This window comes from Misgurnus anguillicaudatus, chromosome 3 (genome assembly GCF_027580225.2).
Source record: "Misgurnus anguillicaudatus chromosome 3, ASM2758022v2, whole genome shotgun sequence".
NCBI classification, from domain to species: Eukaryota; Metazoa; Chordata; class Actinopteri; order Cypriniformes; family Cobitidae; genus Misgurnus; species Misgurnus anguillicaudatus.
In genome coordinates this window covers 24,795,912-24,810,147 of record NC_073339.2, presented here as the reverse complement: position 1 = coordinate 24,810,147, position 14,236 = coordinate 24,795,912, and the positions used below count along the sequence as shown (strand labels likewise).

The 14,236-nt window shown below is 41.2% G+C and overlaps 1 protein-coding gene across 1 annotated transcript; it reads right to left on the bottom strand.

The window, feature by feature from the left end:
- Positions 1-867: 867 nt before the first annotated feature.
- chmp2bb (charged multivesicular body protein 2Bb) lies at positions 868-13,828 on the bottom strand. Its single transcript, XM_055205197.2, has 6 exons — positions 13,261-13,828; positions 12,724-12,815; positions 12,114-12,308; positions 11,869-11,971; positions 10,241-10,347; positions 868-6,462 (listed from the first exon to the last, which is right to left on the bottom strand). The coding sequence occupies exons 1-6, from the start codon at positions 13,292-13,294 to the stop codon at positions 6,349-6,351; spliced, it is 645 nt and encodes a 214-aa protein (XP_055061172.1). The 5' UTR covers positions 13,295-13,828; the 3' UTR covers positions 868-6,348.
- Positions 13,829-14,236: the final 408 nt, after the last annotated feature.

The following is a 14,236-nucleotide window of genomic DNA, read 5'->3' as shown; positions in this document are numbered from 1 at the left end:
CCGTGATTTTCGGAAATACAGTCAATGTACAGCGCCGTCAAAAGTTCAATGGGTTATCATCTCATATTTAAACATCAAATGTCAAGAGATACCAGAGAGCCATACGAGGATTAACATTACATCTTGACTGAGAACAGGTAAGGGGACGACACGACACAGCTAATCGCTAAAATGTAAGCAAAAGACTTAAAGCTGGTTAATGTTATGAAGCTTGTGCTTTGACTGGACGTGTTTAAAAGCGCGATGTTTATGATGCACATCCACAAAGGGAGTTAAACTTTCTGTACATAACTTAGTTGAAAACTTAGTTGTCTTGAATTTTATGCAGATAGATGCACATTGTACATTTATGTTGAATAAAGGCTTAATATTACGTAGAATGCGTCATATAGAAAGCGCTTGCTTCGGTTTGTGTTTAACCCTTTAGTTTCACTTCATCACGCAGCTATTTTTGTTAAAAACATTTAATTCATTAATAATCTAGTAGGCTGTGTGTTTATTGTTCTGTCATGGTTTCTTCAAAATTAATATATATATTTTTAATTAATAAAAAAGTTTTTAATAAAAATATTTTCATTTTCACCATGACGTGTACGACCCTCCCCTTTTGATTGCCCCGCCCCCAGTTAATCGAGTATTCGTTCTTCTGACCTATGGATTAATCGAAATGAAAAAATTACATAAATGCACATCCCTAATCACAATCAAGTAAAATAAAACATTAGTTCATCTTTAATGTCCATTTTCACAGCTGAAATCAAGTTTTGCGCTCTGTACGGAACATCATTGTTAGCATGTACGGAACATTGTTTTCCCTTATCTTCCGTACACAGGTGGTCCAAAAGACATCAATCAAAGTGTGACTCATACAATAGGCATTCCCCCAGGGAATGTGCACACAAACATGTTTATTTTGAGCAGGTTGCTTCGAGGAGTAGTCGAAAGCTTCCGGAAAAGCCCAAAAGTGTACGGAACACAGATAGACTAGGTTACACAATCTGGGGGCTCATTTATAAAGCGTGCGTAGGCACAGATTTGATCGTAAAGTGTACGTGGGCAAAAATCCAAAACAAAGTCCATATTTATAAAAATTGTCTTTGACGTGAAAAAGTGCGTACGTCTGCTCAGACACTGACGTGGCGCTAAGCACTTTTTCACGTCAAAGACAATTTTTATAAATATAAAATTTTTGCTTGTCTGATTGCTGCAGGTTTTTGGAAACATAAGCCATTCTTGCTGTTTGAAATTGGGTTTAAACATTGACAAGCGCTCTTTTATATGTCTGACATTAATTACGCATCGTTTAAAGGCGGAGATCTGAAACTGCAGGCACAAGTTCAAGTTCATTTGCGATTTATAGGTTGAAAGGGGTACGCGCGTTTTCTGCGCGTACGTTCGGTTTATGAATCACAGGTATGCATTTTTGTTAAATGATCTTATGATCAAATGTAGGATGGTTTTTACGCAGCATTTTATAAATGAAGCCCCAGAACTCGTTATGCATTTCTGAAGGAGGGACTTCATAGAACAAGGAAGACATCAGCCCGTTTTGAGGACAGTTAAAACAGTGCAATACAGATAAGTAAATTGTGTGAAAAATACAGTGTTTTTTTTACATTTGAAACAAACACATTGCGCACAGTAAACACAATCAAAGCTTCAAAAACACAGAATGTGGAAAGTGTTTGTCTTCAGATATAACACAAGTAAAAATATTCTCAAACAGATCTTTGCATATGGCATTGCCCTGAAGATCGACTGAATTAACTATGCACACTCAAAATATCCAGGCAAAAAAAATTTGCCTACAAGACAAATTTAATCACTTACAAATCACAAACAGGGCAAATGTGGAAAGCAAAAAGTTTCGCTCACACAGTGTCTGGTCATGCATCGCAATATGTGGGGGAGTTGAATAAAGACTAGACAAATGTGACAGGACCAGAGAGACAGCCCTGTGTCGTGTATGTTTGGAGAGGTCGAATTCTCCTGTCAACCTTGTTTACAACAATATGAGTAGGTTGATTTTCTCTGTTGTTGACTGAAGTTGGAGTCTACAACGGTGTAGATAAAGGCATTATATTCTTTACACCAAGTCCCCAAAAATACCTTTTAATTTTTGCCTTTCTAAAATGACTTAAGCCAGATAAAACCATGGCTCTTATGAAAAGTGTCAATCAACAATCAATCAAAAATCAACGAGTGCGTTTACATGCACTTCTTACGCCGATTATGCTTAATAAACTGATAATGTGTGAGGTCATGTAAATGCGCAAAACAATTCCCTTTCAATACGGTTCACTTCGCACCGCGCCAGCCAGCTGACGCCATGGGGGATACTCCTGTTTACTCCGCGATTGAAGCCCACCGGCAAACGTCTGTAAAAAATAGAGACCAATGACATTTGAGCCCACGCGCGGGATGGCACACATCCTTATAAGCGCGGGGTCAAGTTTAAAGAGCTCATTAATTTTCTCCTTCAGCGTGAACCTCTCGCTGCTCCGAAGAAGAAGCCTTTCCTCGCCGTCGACACAAGCCCTGCAGCAGAGTCCAGGCCTAGCGTCTTCCCCTGCCGTTTTCCGGCTGAGAACCGAAGATAGCAGAATCCAGGTCTAGCGTCTTCCCCTGCCGCTTTCCGGCTGAGAACCGAATATAGCCTTCGCTTGCCGTGGTACGAGCCCTGTGCAGCGGACACATGCCTGACGAGGTCTCCCCTGCGGCCGCCCGGTAGGATCAATATTTTTAATATAAAGCTATAAGCTAAAAGAGCAGGCGCTGTTGTAATAGCGTCCAGCACAGCGGCTCGAGTGAGCTTCTCTGCTATGAATTTCCTCCGAGCCCGTCACCGGTCTGGCACCGCCCTCTCTTGTTGAGATGAACAAGCGGGGGAGCCGTAGAACTAAGATAGATAGACATTAAACCAACTAGACATACTGCTCTGCTCTGAGAGCCGCTCTAGTCACCGCCACTACTGAGGCTCGTGCACCTGAACGGCCGAGCTCTGGTCTTCGCAGCATAGCATAGTGCTATCGTTACGAGCTCGCCCAGCATCTGCTGCGGAATTAGACACCCCTTGCGACGCCAATCAGCCTACGGTGCGTGAAACGCACGTTTGTCTCATATCAATCACCTTGTACTGTACATACAGTCCATTTAAGGGGATGATTCAAGCACTGCAGCACTAAATTGTTATTATTATTGTTATTGTAATAACGCGGTCGAGCGAACTACGGTGGTTTTCATTATTCACCGAGTCAGGTTGAGATCTCGCAACCTAAGCGTACAAGCTGACAGGTCATCTCCTTATAAACTCATTGCATCGCTTTATAAGCTATGTTCAATCAGAGTGATACGCATCTCGTGCTTAAACCACCAAGGTGCAGACATATTAACCCGTTACGACGGGCATATGGAAATTGCATCCATGAGACATGACCTACGTGCCTTATGACACGTCGACACGAGCTACTAGGACCCCTCTCGCGAGGCGACCTTATGCAAAGTCTGATCTATTTCTGTCCGGTGACAAGCGAAAAGTCTAAACCCCCATGAATTGTGGTGTGGAACGGTTTTCTCCTCACTACAGAGGCTCGTGCACGGCGGCTCTCTCCCCCTATGCTATATCTATGTGGCACCGATAACAGCGAACCACGCTTTTACGACCGACCATTCGTTTAATTCACAAGCCTGTCATCTCTCAGATGCTGACGGCGGCGGTAACAGCGTACCACGCTTTTACGGCTGGCCATTCACTTTATTCATAAGCCTGTCATTTCACAGATGCGGACGGTGCCCGAGGCACAGCGCTCTGGAACTGTCCAAGGTCCTGTATGACAGATACGTCTGACGTACATCAGACGATCAGCTGTTCATCTGCGTCACAGTTCACTCTCTAGCGCACCTGTCAATACAGGTTATTTATGGATTGTTGAAGTTATCACCTCCCATGCTCACTCATGGTTAATCTACTCCATGTATGGATTAGCTTTACCTTGGGCATGGTCTTAGAGGTTTCTCATTTGACATTTGTGACACGGCCGGCTGGTCCCCGCCGTCCACGTTGTCAATTTTACAGCTTCGACATCCCTGCCTCGCGCACTACTGGGGTTTGTTGCATTAAAGGTGCGCCCGTAAGCTCACCTGTATGCACGATATGGTTTTTAATTATATGCGTCCACCGCGCGCTTAGAGAAGCTCACCTGTATACACGGCTGTGTTATCCTTTGTGACACATACATTGTTGATCATCTGTGTGCGTTCACGGTGCGCTGGGTACCCACCGTTACGTTCATCAATCATATCTGTACATGGCGCGTTCTGTGCACTGATTTATCTATACGCATTCACGGTGCACTGAAGGGTTCACCCGTGTGCGCACAATTTATTATCAGAACACATGACGGCATGCTCGAAAATCTTGCCGGCCTGTGCATTATAACACTCTGATTCATCTATATGCATTCACGATGTACTCAAGTGTTCACCTGTGCCCGTGCAATTTATTGTCAGTACACATTTATGGCGCGCTTGGAAAGCTCACCGATCTGTGCACTATAATACTACCTATATGCATCCCAATGCGCTCGAGGGCTCACCTGGGTTCACACTATTGTGGTATCTGTATAATCCCACGCTACAAACCGTTCTGCCGCATATTATAGTCAGATCGGCCGTTCGTGAGAGTCGCAGATCACTCACTACGTATGCCTGTTGCTAATAGTGGCTATTTAGATGGATCGTTGAAGCCATCGCACTGGCTCACGCTTTTATGAGCTATGCCCTATATGTTAGAGCCCACTCTGCGCGAGTTTGGCTTCATCATGGACTTGGTCTACAGGGGTATCTATATTTGATATCTGCAACACGGCCGGCTGGTCTTCGCCGTCTACGTTTGCCAGATTGTACAGCTTAGACGCGAGACACCGAGCGCAGGTTCTCTCGGCTTAATAATGCACGCTCATGCGTTTTACGTGTACACCACGGTGCGCTCAGCGAGCTCACCAACGTGACTCTGAATTTACTTAATCTCGGACACCCGCGGCACGCTCGGTGATCTCGCGGCCTTGTGCTATGTTATGTGCTCCCTGTCCGTTTAAAACCCCACCGTATGCACGTTAACATTTTGTATGGTGCTTACACTTTGCTTTAAGCTGTGAATATGCTGGATATAGGGCCACACGCAGTGTCTCTCCGGTAAGGAACTTCAGTACGTTGTGTATGCACGGCGTGATGGGATTACGTTCCCCCATAGCGTCAGCCAACCGACGCAACGCGAAGTGAACCGCACTACAAGGGAACGCTTAGGTTACTCACGTGACCCCGGTTCCCTGAAATAACAAACGTCTACGCAGCGAGTGTTATTCGGCTGCCCGCTTCAGTCGAATAATAATGAGCTCTTTACGCTTGACCCCGCGCTTATATAAGGACGTGTGCCATCCCGCGCGCGGGCCCAAACGTCATTGGTCTGTATTTTTCACAGACATCCACCAATAGGCTTCAAACGCGGAGCAAACAGGAGTTTCCCCCATTGCGTCAGCTAACTGACGCAATGCTCGTTCCCGTTATTTCAGGGAACCGGGGTCACGTGAGCAACCCAAGCGCTTTCTTTTATCGGTGAAAGCCCATAAACGGCGTAAGCAAAAAACTATTGGCAGGGATAGTTTTTTGCTCATTACCCTGATTTTGCGTGGCATGTAAACACCTCAACCGGCTTTCTCGTAGTTTTGTTCATGTGCGCATGTCTCCGCGTGTGAAAGATAAACGTCAGCGCAAAGTAACGCATAAAAGTCTCCGCTCGACTCAAGCAGTTGGAAGATAAAATGTGAAAATAAAAGCTAATGTTACATTGTTACATTTCTCGTTCTGCAGACACGTGAAGAGACACAAGGGTATATTTTAAGACAGATATGCCGTCGGCTTGTTAAAGACTATCACTGTAGGCGGTGACGTCACTGCCTGCGAGAAACCTGACAAATCTCAAAGTCCCATGTAAACGCAGTTGTCTGCACAGCCGGTTTATTGATTTGCATGTAAACACACAAAAACACTTTTCTATAATAAGCAGATTTTTTATAGTTATCTGATTATTCTGTGCAGGTAAATGCACTCTATGATAGTCATCTTCGATTGTCATAAATAAATAAAAAACAAAACAATTGCATTTGCCATCTGTGGCACTTTATCCCAGAGTAGGCAGGTACGTGACTCTGAATGTAAGATATTGGACTGTCTGTTTATCTGCGCGCGTGTGTGTGTGTGTGTGTGTGTGTGTGTGTATATAAGTGGAGTGTGTTTCATTCACTTGCTGTTGCCAGGTAATAACTAGGTGTTTGTATATGTGCATCAGTATTAGTCCACTCCAAGAGCTTTGAGCTGTCTCTCAATATCTTCATCTGATATCTCATCTGCTTTGGATGTGGAGGTAGTTGGGTTCCTTCGGTTAGCTGCAGGGGCACGAGCCATCTGGAAAGAAAACAAGGAACCTATGTTGGATCAAAATATAATGTAAAGGACAGCTCTGGGGCCCGTTTCAGTAAGGAGGTTCAAACAACTTTGAGTTAAAACTTGAACTCTGAGTTGACTTACTCCGAGATGGAAAACTCTTGAGTTTTTGGTTAGAGACAAGGATGTAACTTTGGTTTGAGGAGTGGGGAGGGCACAAAATGGGGATTTTTTTTCCGACTTGAATCCTATTCTCTGCATTTACATACGTTTAGGGACTATGGTGATACAAAATACAGGAAATAATGAAGTTAATTATAATGATAAATTGTACCAAATAACTTAAAAGATTTATTTGTGGTTTACTGTTTGCTACATAAAATCACAAAAATTACAAAATAATGTAAAGAACATTCTGTGAAAATATAAACTTGATATGTTCAATATTAACTGAGTAATGTCATGTCAGCAATTGAAATCATAGTAGAAATGAATGCTTGAAATCAAACTAATTCTATCTATACTAAATCAAACTAAGCTAATTATCTCACAATAAGACTGAGACTTTAGTTTTCACAGGCAGAGTCTCAGTGACATACTGTATACTTGAGCTGTTACACACACCAATAAAATTGTAACATTTAAAATGGCAAAAACTTTTCTAGAAATTTACCTTCTGCCATAAATAAGATTGTGTTAAGAAATGTTTGACCAAAGCTTGTATAGCTTGTACATGCATAATTATCATTATTCATAAGGTGAATAACAGGTTTCATACACTAGCTTCAGTAAAGCAACAATAACAACAGATCATTGAAACGGGATTCTAAAATGAAGAGGACAGCTATAAGCTGGATAAGATATACCAGATTATAGCATACATTTCCATTGATTTATTAAAGCTGTTGCAAGGTAAAAAGCTTATACATAACTGCACTAGTTTAGCTTTCATTGCGTTTCTGTCTCATCACAATCATCTCGATTTTCGGATGCATACAAATACTTCCTTGGAATATTGTGTTACAAAACATTGGGGTGTGTAACTGATAGAATTTCTAGATTAATTATCTTATACAGGCTATGTTAATTAAAACAGCTTATAAGGTCTGACTTCGTGTCAGAACCATAACACAAAACAGGGAATGTAAATCTGTATTGTATTGCTCCAGTGTCACATTAACGTTATGTAAATGGCATTTATAGTAAAAAACCTGCACATGTTTAGATGTCATAGCAAATAGCAGTAAATATACACACAAACACACACACGCACACACCTTTCTATTCTGAAGTTCACTCCGCTTGGCGAGACCGCGCTTAAAGGAGCATTTCACCCGTAGAAACATAAATCTTTATTGAAAGTGCATCATATTTGTAGTCGAAATGTAACATACATTTAGAAATTGGTGCCTATTTGAACAAGAAAAGGGGTGTTTGTAGTCTCACGCCCTCAACAAAGATATTGTACTTCCTTCTTTCAATGATGCAAAATTATGATTTTTACATCATTGAAAGAAGGAAGTGCAACACTGAAATCTATATTTCTCCTGTCTCAGCGGCAACTGAGGAAATGATACACGACCATTCAAAAACATGACTGGGGTTCTAACAATACAAAGCTTAATGCAAATGGGTGAAGTGTCCCTTTAAACACTCGCAGTAAAGACGGGCAGAGCGAGTGAGAGAGGGCCCAGCTAAGGGGGTTATATGCATGCGGCACAGGCCATGGCTGGGAACTTCCAAAGTTTATGGGCCATTAGAATTGTCCTACCAATTGAAACGAGTAGCTCAATCAACTCCAAGTAGATTGACTCTGATTTAAGCATGTGCAAAACCACTATGGAAAGCTATCATCAATAGAGCTCCAATATTATGATTCAGCACGTGACAAAGAGGTCCGGATACTTTTCATTACTAAAACTGAAAGTACTGCTGCAAGTGTACAGCAACTACAAGCATGTATTTTAAAGAAAAGAGTTGTTGTGGGAAATTGCTTCTCGGGTCAATGTGTACATTTTTCATCACTTCGATCTATATCAGATGTAAATAAAATGACTAAGTTATTGAACGTTATATACATTTTCATGCAGATAAAATCTCATGGACAAAAGGAAAATGACATCAGGTAAAATTAAATTAGGAATTAGACTTGAACATAAAAGGCTACACTACTTTACAAAGGTTTGACATTAATACAATTGAAATACGCTAAGCTGGTATTTGAACTTAAGTCGCAGAAAGTAATTATGCCCTGAGCACTGCGCACAGCACTAAAATCAACATGATGTCAAGACTGGAGATGCTTTTTGATATCTCCAATGCTGTTGCCATGGCAAGGTTATGTCTGATTGCGATTAAAGGAGGTGTGTATTTTTGGCAAATGAGTCCAATCACATTGATCTGGCTACGCTACTGTGAGTCATAGCGCCACCAACAGGCGCCAAGAAGTGTGTCAGTCATAATGGTGGATATTTTGACAGTTGTATGCGCTAAACTTTTAAATTCTCCTCCTAGGGGATTCATGCGATTGACACCATACTTGGACAACATGATGGTGAGACATGCTTGCTAAATTGCAAAGTTTTTTTTATATTTCTCGAACGCTGTTGCCATGGCACTGCATCAAACTTTACTTTTATTTTTAAACATATTTAAGGCTTACAGTTGTATGCGGTTAAATAATCCTCCTATTGGACTCATGTGATCACCAAACTTAGTGAACAGATTGCCAAGATATTGAACTTGCTAAATTGCACACAGATTTTTCATATCTCGAACGCTGTTGCCATGGCATCACGTCAAAGTTTACTTTTATTTCAGGCTCTTTGGCGTGCTTAGATTAAAGGAACACGCCCACATTTTGGGAATTTAGCTTATTCACCATATCCCCCAGAGTTAGATAAGTCCATACATACCTCTCTCATCTCCGTGCGTGCTGTAACTCTGTCTGATGCAGCCCCCGCTAGCTTAGCTTAGCACAAAGACTGGAAGTGGGTGGCTTTAGCTAGCATACTGCTCCCAATAAGTGACAAAATAACGTGATCATTTTCCTATTTATGTGTTGTGATTTGTATAGTCAAACCGTGTACAAATAACAAGGTGATATGAGACACAGCGATCTTTTAACAGTATACATACTGAGAACTATATTCTCTGAAGACGAAGCACTGCCGCATGGGCGGAGTGATCTGCTCGCAGCACACGAGAAGCCCCTGGTGAGGAGCAGAGAGTTCGGTCAGAATTGTGCAAATCACTCCGCCCATGCGGCAGTGCTTCGTCTTCAGAGAATATAGTTCTCAGTATGTATACTGTTAAAAGATCGCTGTGTCTCATATCACCTTGTTAGTTGTACACGGTTTGACTATACAAATCACAACACATAAATAGGAAAATGATCGCGTTATTTTGTCACTTATTGGGAGCAGTATGCTAGCTAAAGCCACCCACTTCCAGTCTTTGTGCTAAGCTAAGCTAGCGGGGGCTGCGTCAGACAGAGTTACAGCACGCACGGAGATGAGAGAGGTATGTATGGACTTATCTAACTCTGGGGGATACGGTGAATAAGCTAAATTCCCAAAATGTGGGCGTGTTCCTTTAACTTAAAATTTGGCACACACATCACAGTTGTCAGCTGTTAAATGTGGACTAAAAGGTCATGTAGCTTTAGTGGCTCACCAGCACCCAGGTTCATCTAAAATGTAGAATTACTTTTACCTACAACCAAATAGATCAGTAACAGTCCACTGTGTAGGCAGGATGATTTTACGCAAACAAAATGGCCAAATAAGCTTTTTTTTACCTTTCCTGAGATCTCAATTCCAATTTCATCTAACACCTGGTTCACAATGTCCTGAGATTCTTCCTCGTCATCAGAACCCTCAAAGATTTCATCCAGAGTGTCGTTCACTGTGAACAGATGAAAACACAGGAATAAATACTGACTAAGGTTAAATAAGGGCGCTGACCACAATTCATCATCAGGTAATTTTGACATCAACTCTGGCAAAAATAACTGTAGGTTTTCCCCATCACATTTTAAAGATGCAGTTTGTATTATTTGCGCCGCTAGATGGCGCCAGATCAAACAATAACAATGATGTTGTTTACTGACGCTCTGAAGCAGCGTGGAATTGTGGGATTTGTAGTCTTTACTCAACCACTGATGGCCATCAATCAGACGAGAACGAGAAATCACGTTGATGGCTAAGGTAATCAAGTCTTATAAATGTTGCGTTTGATGACATCGTTTATTTCATTATGTAAGTTTATATGTGATGTTCAAAACAAAATTTTCAGTCATAGATATTACAGTATTAGTCCAAATTCGATGGTTAACAGCACAAAATTAAGTTTTCAACTTACAATCTACAATGATTTTTCACATAATGTATTGACAGTACAAATCTTATTGTGAAGTGTCTTAAAATGACCATTTATATTGCTGTACAATACCTTTAATGTGCATATCGTCCGCGGGAAGATGCGCTGATTACAATCTACACACTAATGTTGTGATCAATATAATAGCATACGTTTTTTGAAGGGTTACGAATCAAATCAACTCACCCATCGCGTAAAACACAAGCAGGATCAGAATCTCGGTCTAGTTAAATGTTGTCGTGAAGCTCTCTCCATCCAGATAATGCAACAACAAATTGATCCTCTCTCGTTTTGTTCCAAACTCTTCTTGGGTCGTTTGGTTGGCCCGTACGCTACCAGGAGCTGACACAACCAGCGGCAGACGGTAAAGAGTTATCCATAAGTTCATAAGCAAGCGCGTAGCCCGACAGGCGCTATCGCATAGTTCCGCATTTGTCCACGACACTGGCTGCGTCCGAAAACTCAAGGCAGTGAGGACTTGTTGCCTCGCTGGCTCATGAGGAAATGACTTAGGACTCGGAGGCCTGAAGGCAACTCAGAGAAAGGCTTTCCGACGCACTTCAAAGGCAGCGTGTTTGAAATATGAACAGAGAGCGCCTTTGTGATAACTAATCACATATTTGAAAACTACAATACTAATTTCTTGCTAGAAATGCAATTAAAATGTGTAAAAAGTAAAAATATACGTTTATTTACACTAAATTTGTGCTCCAGTCGCTTCCTTGGCCGCCATTTTATTTTTTCGAACTCGACCAGTGTTGTCATGTGGTTTACGTCAGTAAAGGCGGTGACAAAGGGTCACATGGATATTAACGTCATTGACATGAGACTGCACTGCCCCGTAACAATATTTTGAATGGAAATTTTCTCACGATTTACAAGTAGTTGAAAACATTACAGATATTGATAGTAATCAGCTGGACAAAATATATAACACCGGCCTAGTAGTTTTTGGACATTTAACTGCAAATATCTTACAAATTGCACCTTTAATGTAAACCTACTCCAACAACCAAAAATAAATAAATCAACTAAACTTCCTCTTACTCATCTCTTCTGTCATGTCCATCTTTGCTGTCTCCTTCTGGAAGTTCTGCAGGGTCTGCATAGTCTTCTGTGGATCCATCTTCTTATTGACAGCTTGCATTGTCTGTTTGAATGTTGATTTATGAAGTTATGCAATTACGCATAAAACTGATGGGGTATGAATATGCTACACGTGCTTGTTATGCAGTCACAGATCAATAAATAGTTCTAAATATGAATACATATTACATAAATAGTGCACATACTTTGGTGGTTTTGGCCATAGCCCCAGCCATTTTCATCTGGGAGTTCATTAGCTTGGTTTGTGTGGACATGGAGGTAACCTTAGAGCTGACCGCATATGTACGAGTTTTCTGTTTTCTCACTTGTACAAGCTGCTTGGCTAAAACCTTACAGGCATCTCTGTTCCCCGTCTTGGCCATTTTCTTTATCTCCATCTCCTGTTATAAGAATAAATCGCAGAAGATTGCATTAAATTATAATTGTTTTACACATTTCTCCTGGAAAATATGATTCTTGACAAATTTTCCAAGTCTGGACAATTAAGAATTTACCTGTCTATCTACCTAATATGATCATATTTCTATTGAGAAATGTTTTAAATCATTGTTATTGGAGTATAAAGCCAAATAAGTATTTCATGGGAAAATGTAATAACATATTGCCACAATATTACAGATGGTTCTTAACCTTTACACAATCATGAGATAATTGCAGTTAGTCATAGTCCACTGACACAGTAAATATGCACTCTGTGGCATTCATGACATAACCGTGATCTCACAGACCTCAGTGGTGAGAAAGGGAAACTTTTAGCATCATGGGCACGTCACAGTGATGGGTGTAGTATCTCACCAATTGTTTTTCCTGTTTTTCCAGTGCTGTTCGGTCTCGTGTTATCTGTCTTTGGGTTCCGCGCAACTCTTTGTTTTGTTCTTTAATAACATCTGAAAGTATTAGAAAATAAGTTCTCGATCAGCATTTAATTATTCTAAAAAGTCAGTTTTAACAAATTAACGTACAAGAACTACTGCTAAAAAATGTCTCTGATTCGTTAACGTTACAGCAATGGCCTGATGAGTTTATAAAACCATTACAATAGTCCTCGTAGACCAGCTTTAATCCCATGCTCATAAATACCGTTTCCCTGGCATTAGATCAGATGAAGTGTTTACTGTGGAAGTTTCACACATTAAAGCAAATAAAGTACCTATAATGTATCTTAAATTTAGTTTGTGATGAACTCCAGTCACTTCTGTGTTAAACAAAAAAAGACCCCAAAACAAATTAAATTTGATAATTAAAATCGACAGCAATCGCAACCATCTGATGAATGACGTTTGTTGCTGAGCAGTTTTGACAAAACAATCCCCAGAGCGGTAGAAAACTTACCATCAACAGTCTTTTTCTTGAATAACGAAGCCATAACTGCAACAATCTTCCCTGAGCACAAACGTTGAGGAAAAAAATATTGTGTCGTCAAGACTAAAATCAACCGAGAGACGCCTATCAAAATATCATGATTATTTCCTGGTTCTCGGCAAGTAGGCGGAAAATTTGTGCGTTACTGCAGCTGTTTTTTTACCAGTGATTGGTGGAAGTCCGTGGCGTCACAATTACGTTTCCCAATCGTGACAAGTAACACCCAAGTGGTGTATGCGGTACTGCAGTTTTACTCCTACGGGATGGACATTTAGAACGCTTTTAATTGAAACACAGATCGACATAATTTTATTTATATGAAAATACCCATATAGCAAGTACTTGACGCATGCGCAGTGCGGTTAGGTAGGTATGCGGGAGTTCGTCTGAATTCGACTCTGGTCGTAGATGTTCGTATATCTTCGTGCATACTTCGTTATGTTTCGCCCACACCTCGGATCCTTTCGATAGAAATGTATCGGCTGTATTCGTCCCCCTCGTTTTTTTTTCGTCCCCCTCGTTCTTCTCGGTGGTGTTGTGCTCGGTGACGCGACGGAGGTGTAGCCTATAAAGTTTATAGTCGCCGCGTCCGCAAGAGCGCGTTGGTGCGCGCGGCAAAAATGACGTCAACGCGGAGTGGGCGGTCGCGCGCGTTGGGTGCGCGAGACCCCATTTCGCGTGGCGCTGTGCACGGCATTTGCGCGCGGCTCCGCATCCGAAAATGACCGAACTCGAGGCGATTCTGTCCGAGCAGGCAAGCCTGTGACGTATCTCTTTGATAAATCCAAGCAAAACAATGTATATATTTATCTGACACTCTGGAAGTAAAGTATGGAAACTTTGCAGTTTAAAACACGAATTATTTTACATGAATCAGAATGTTTGGCTTATATTTGTATTGAATGAACCACTGGATGAGGAATAAAATATAAACCTTAAGATGTCT

Bases quoted from the DNA above. Each gene is read 5' to 3' on its own strand.
- chmp2bb (XM_055205197.2), bottom strand. From the start codon at position 13,294: ATGGCTTCGTTATTCAAGAAAAAGACTGTTGATG. The intron at 12,816-13,260 runs GTAAGTTTTCTA...TAATACTTTCAG, and splicing joins CAAGAAAAAGACTGTTGATG to ATGTTATTAAAGAACAAAAC. The intron at 12,309-12,723 runs GTGAGATACTAC...TTCTTATAACAG, and splicing joins AAAAACAGGAAAAACAATTG to GAGATGGAGATAAAGAAAAT.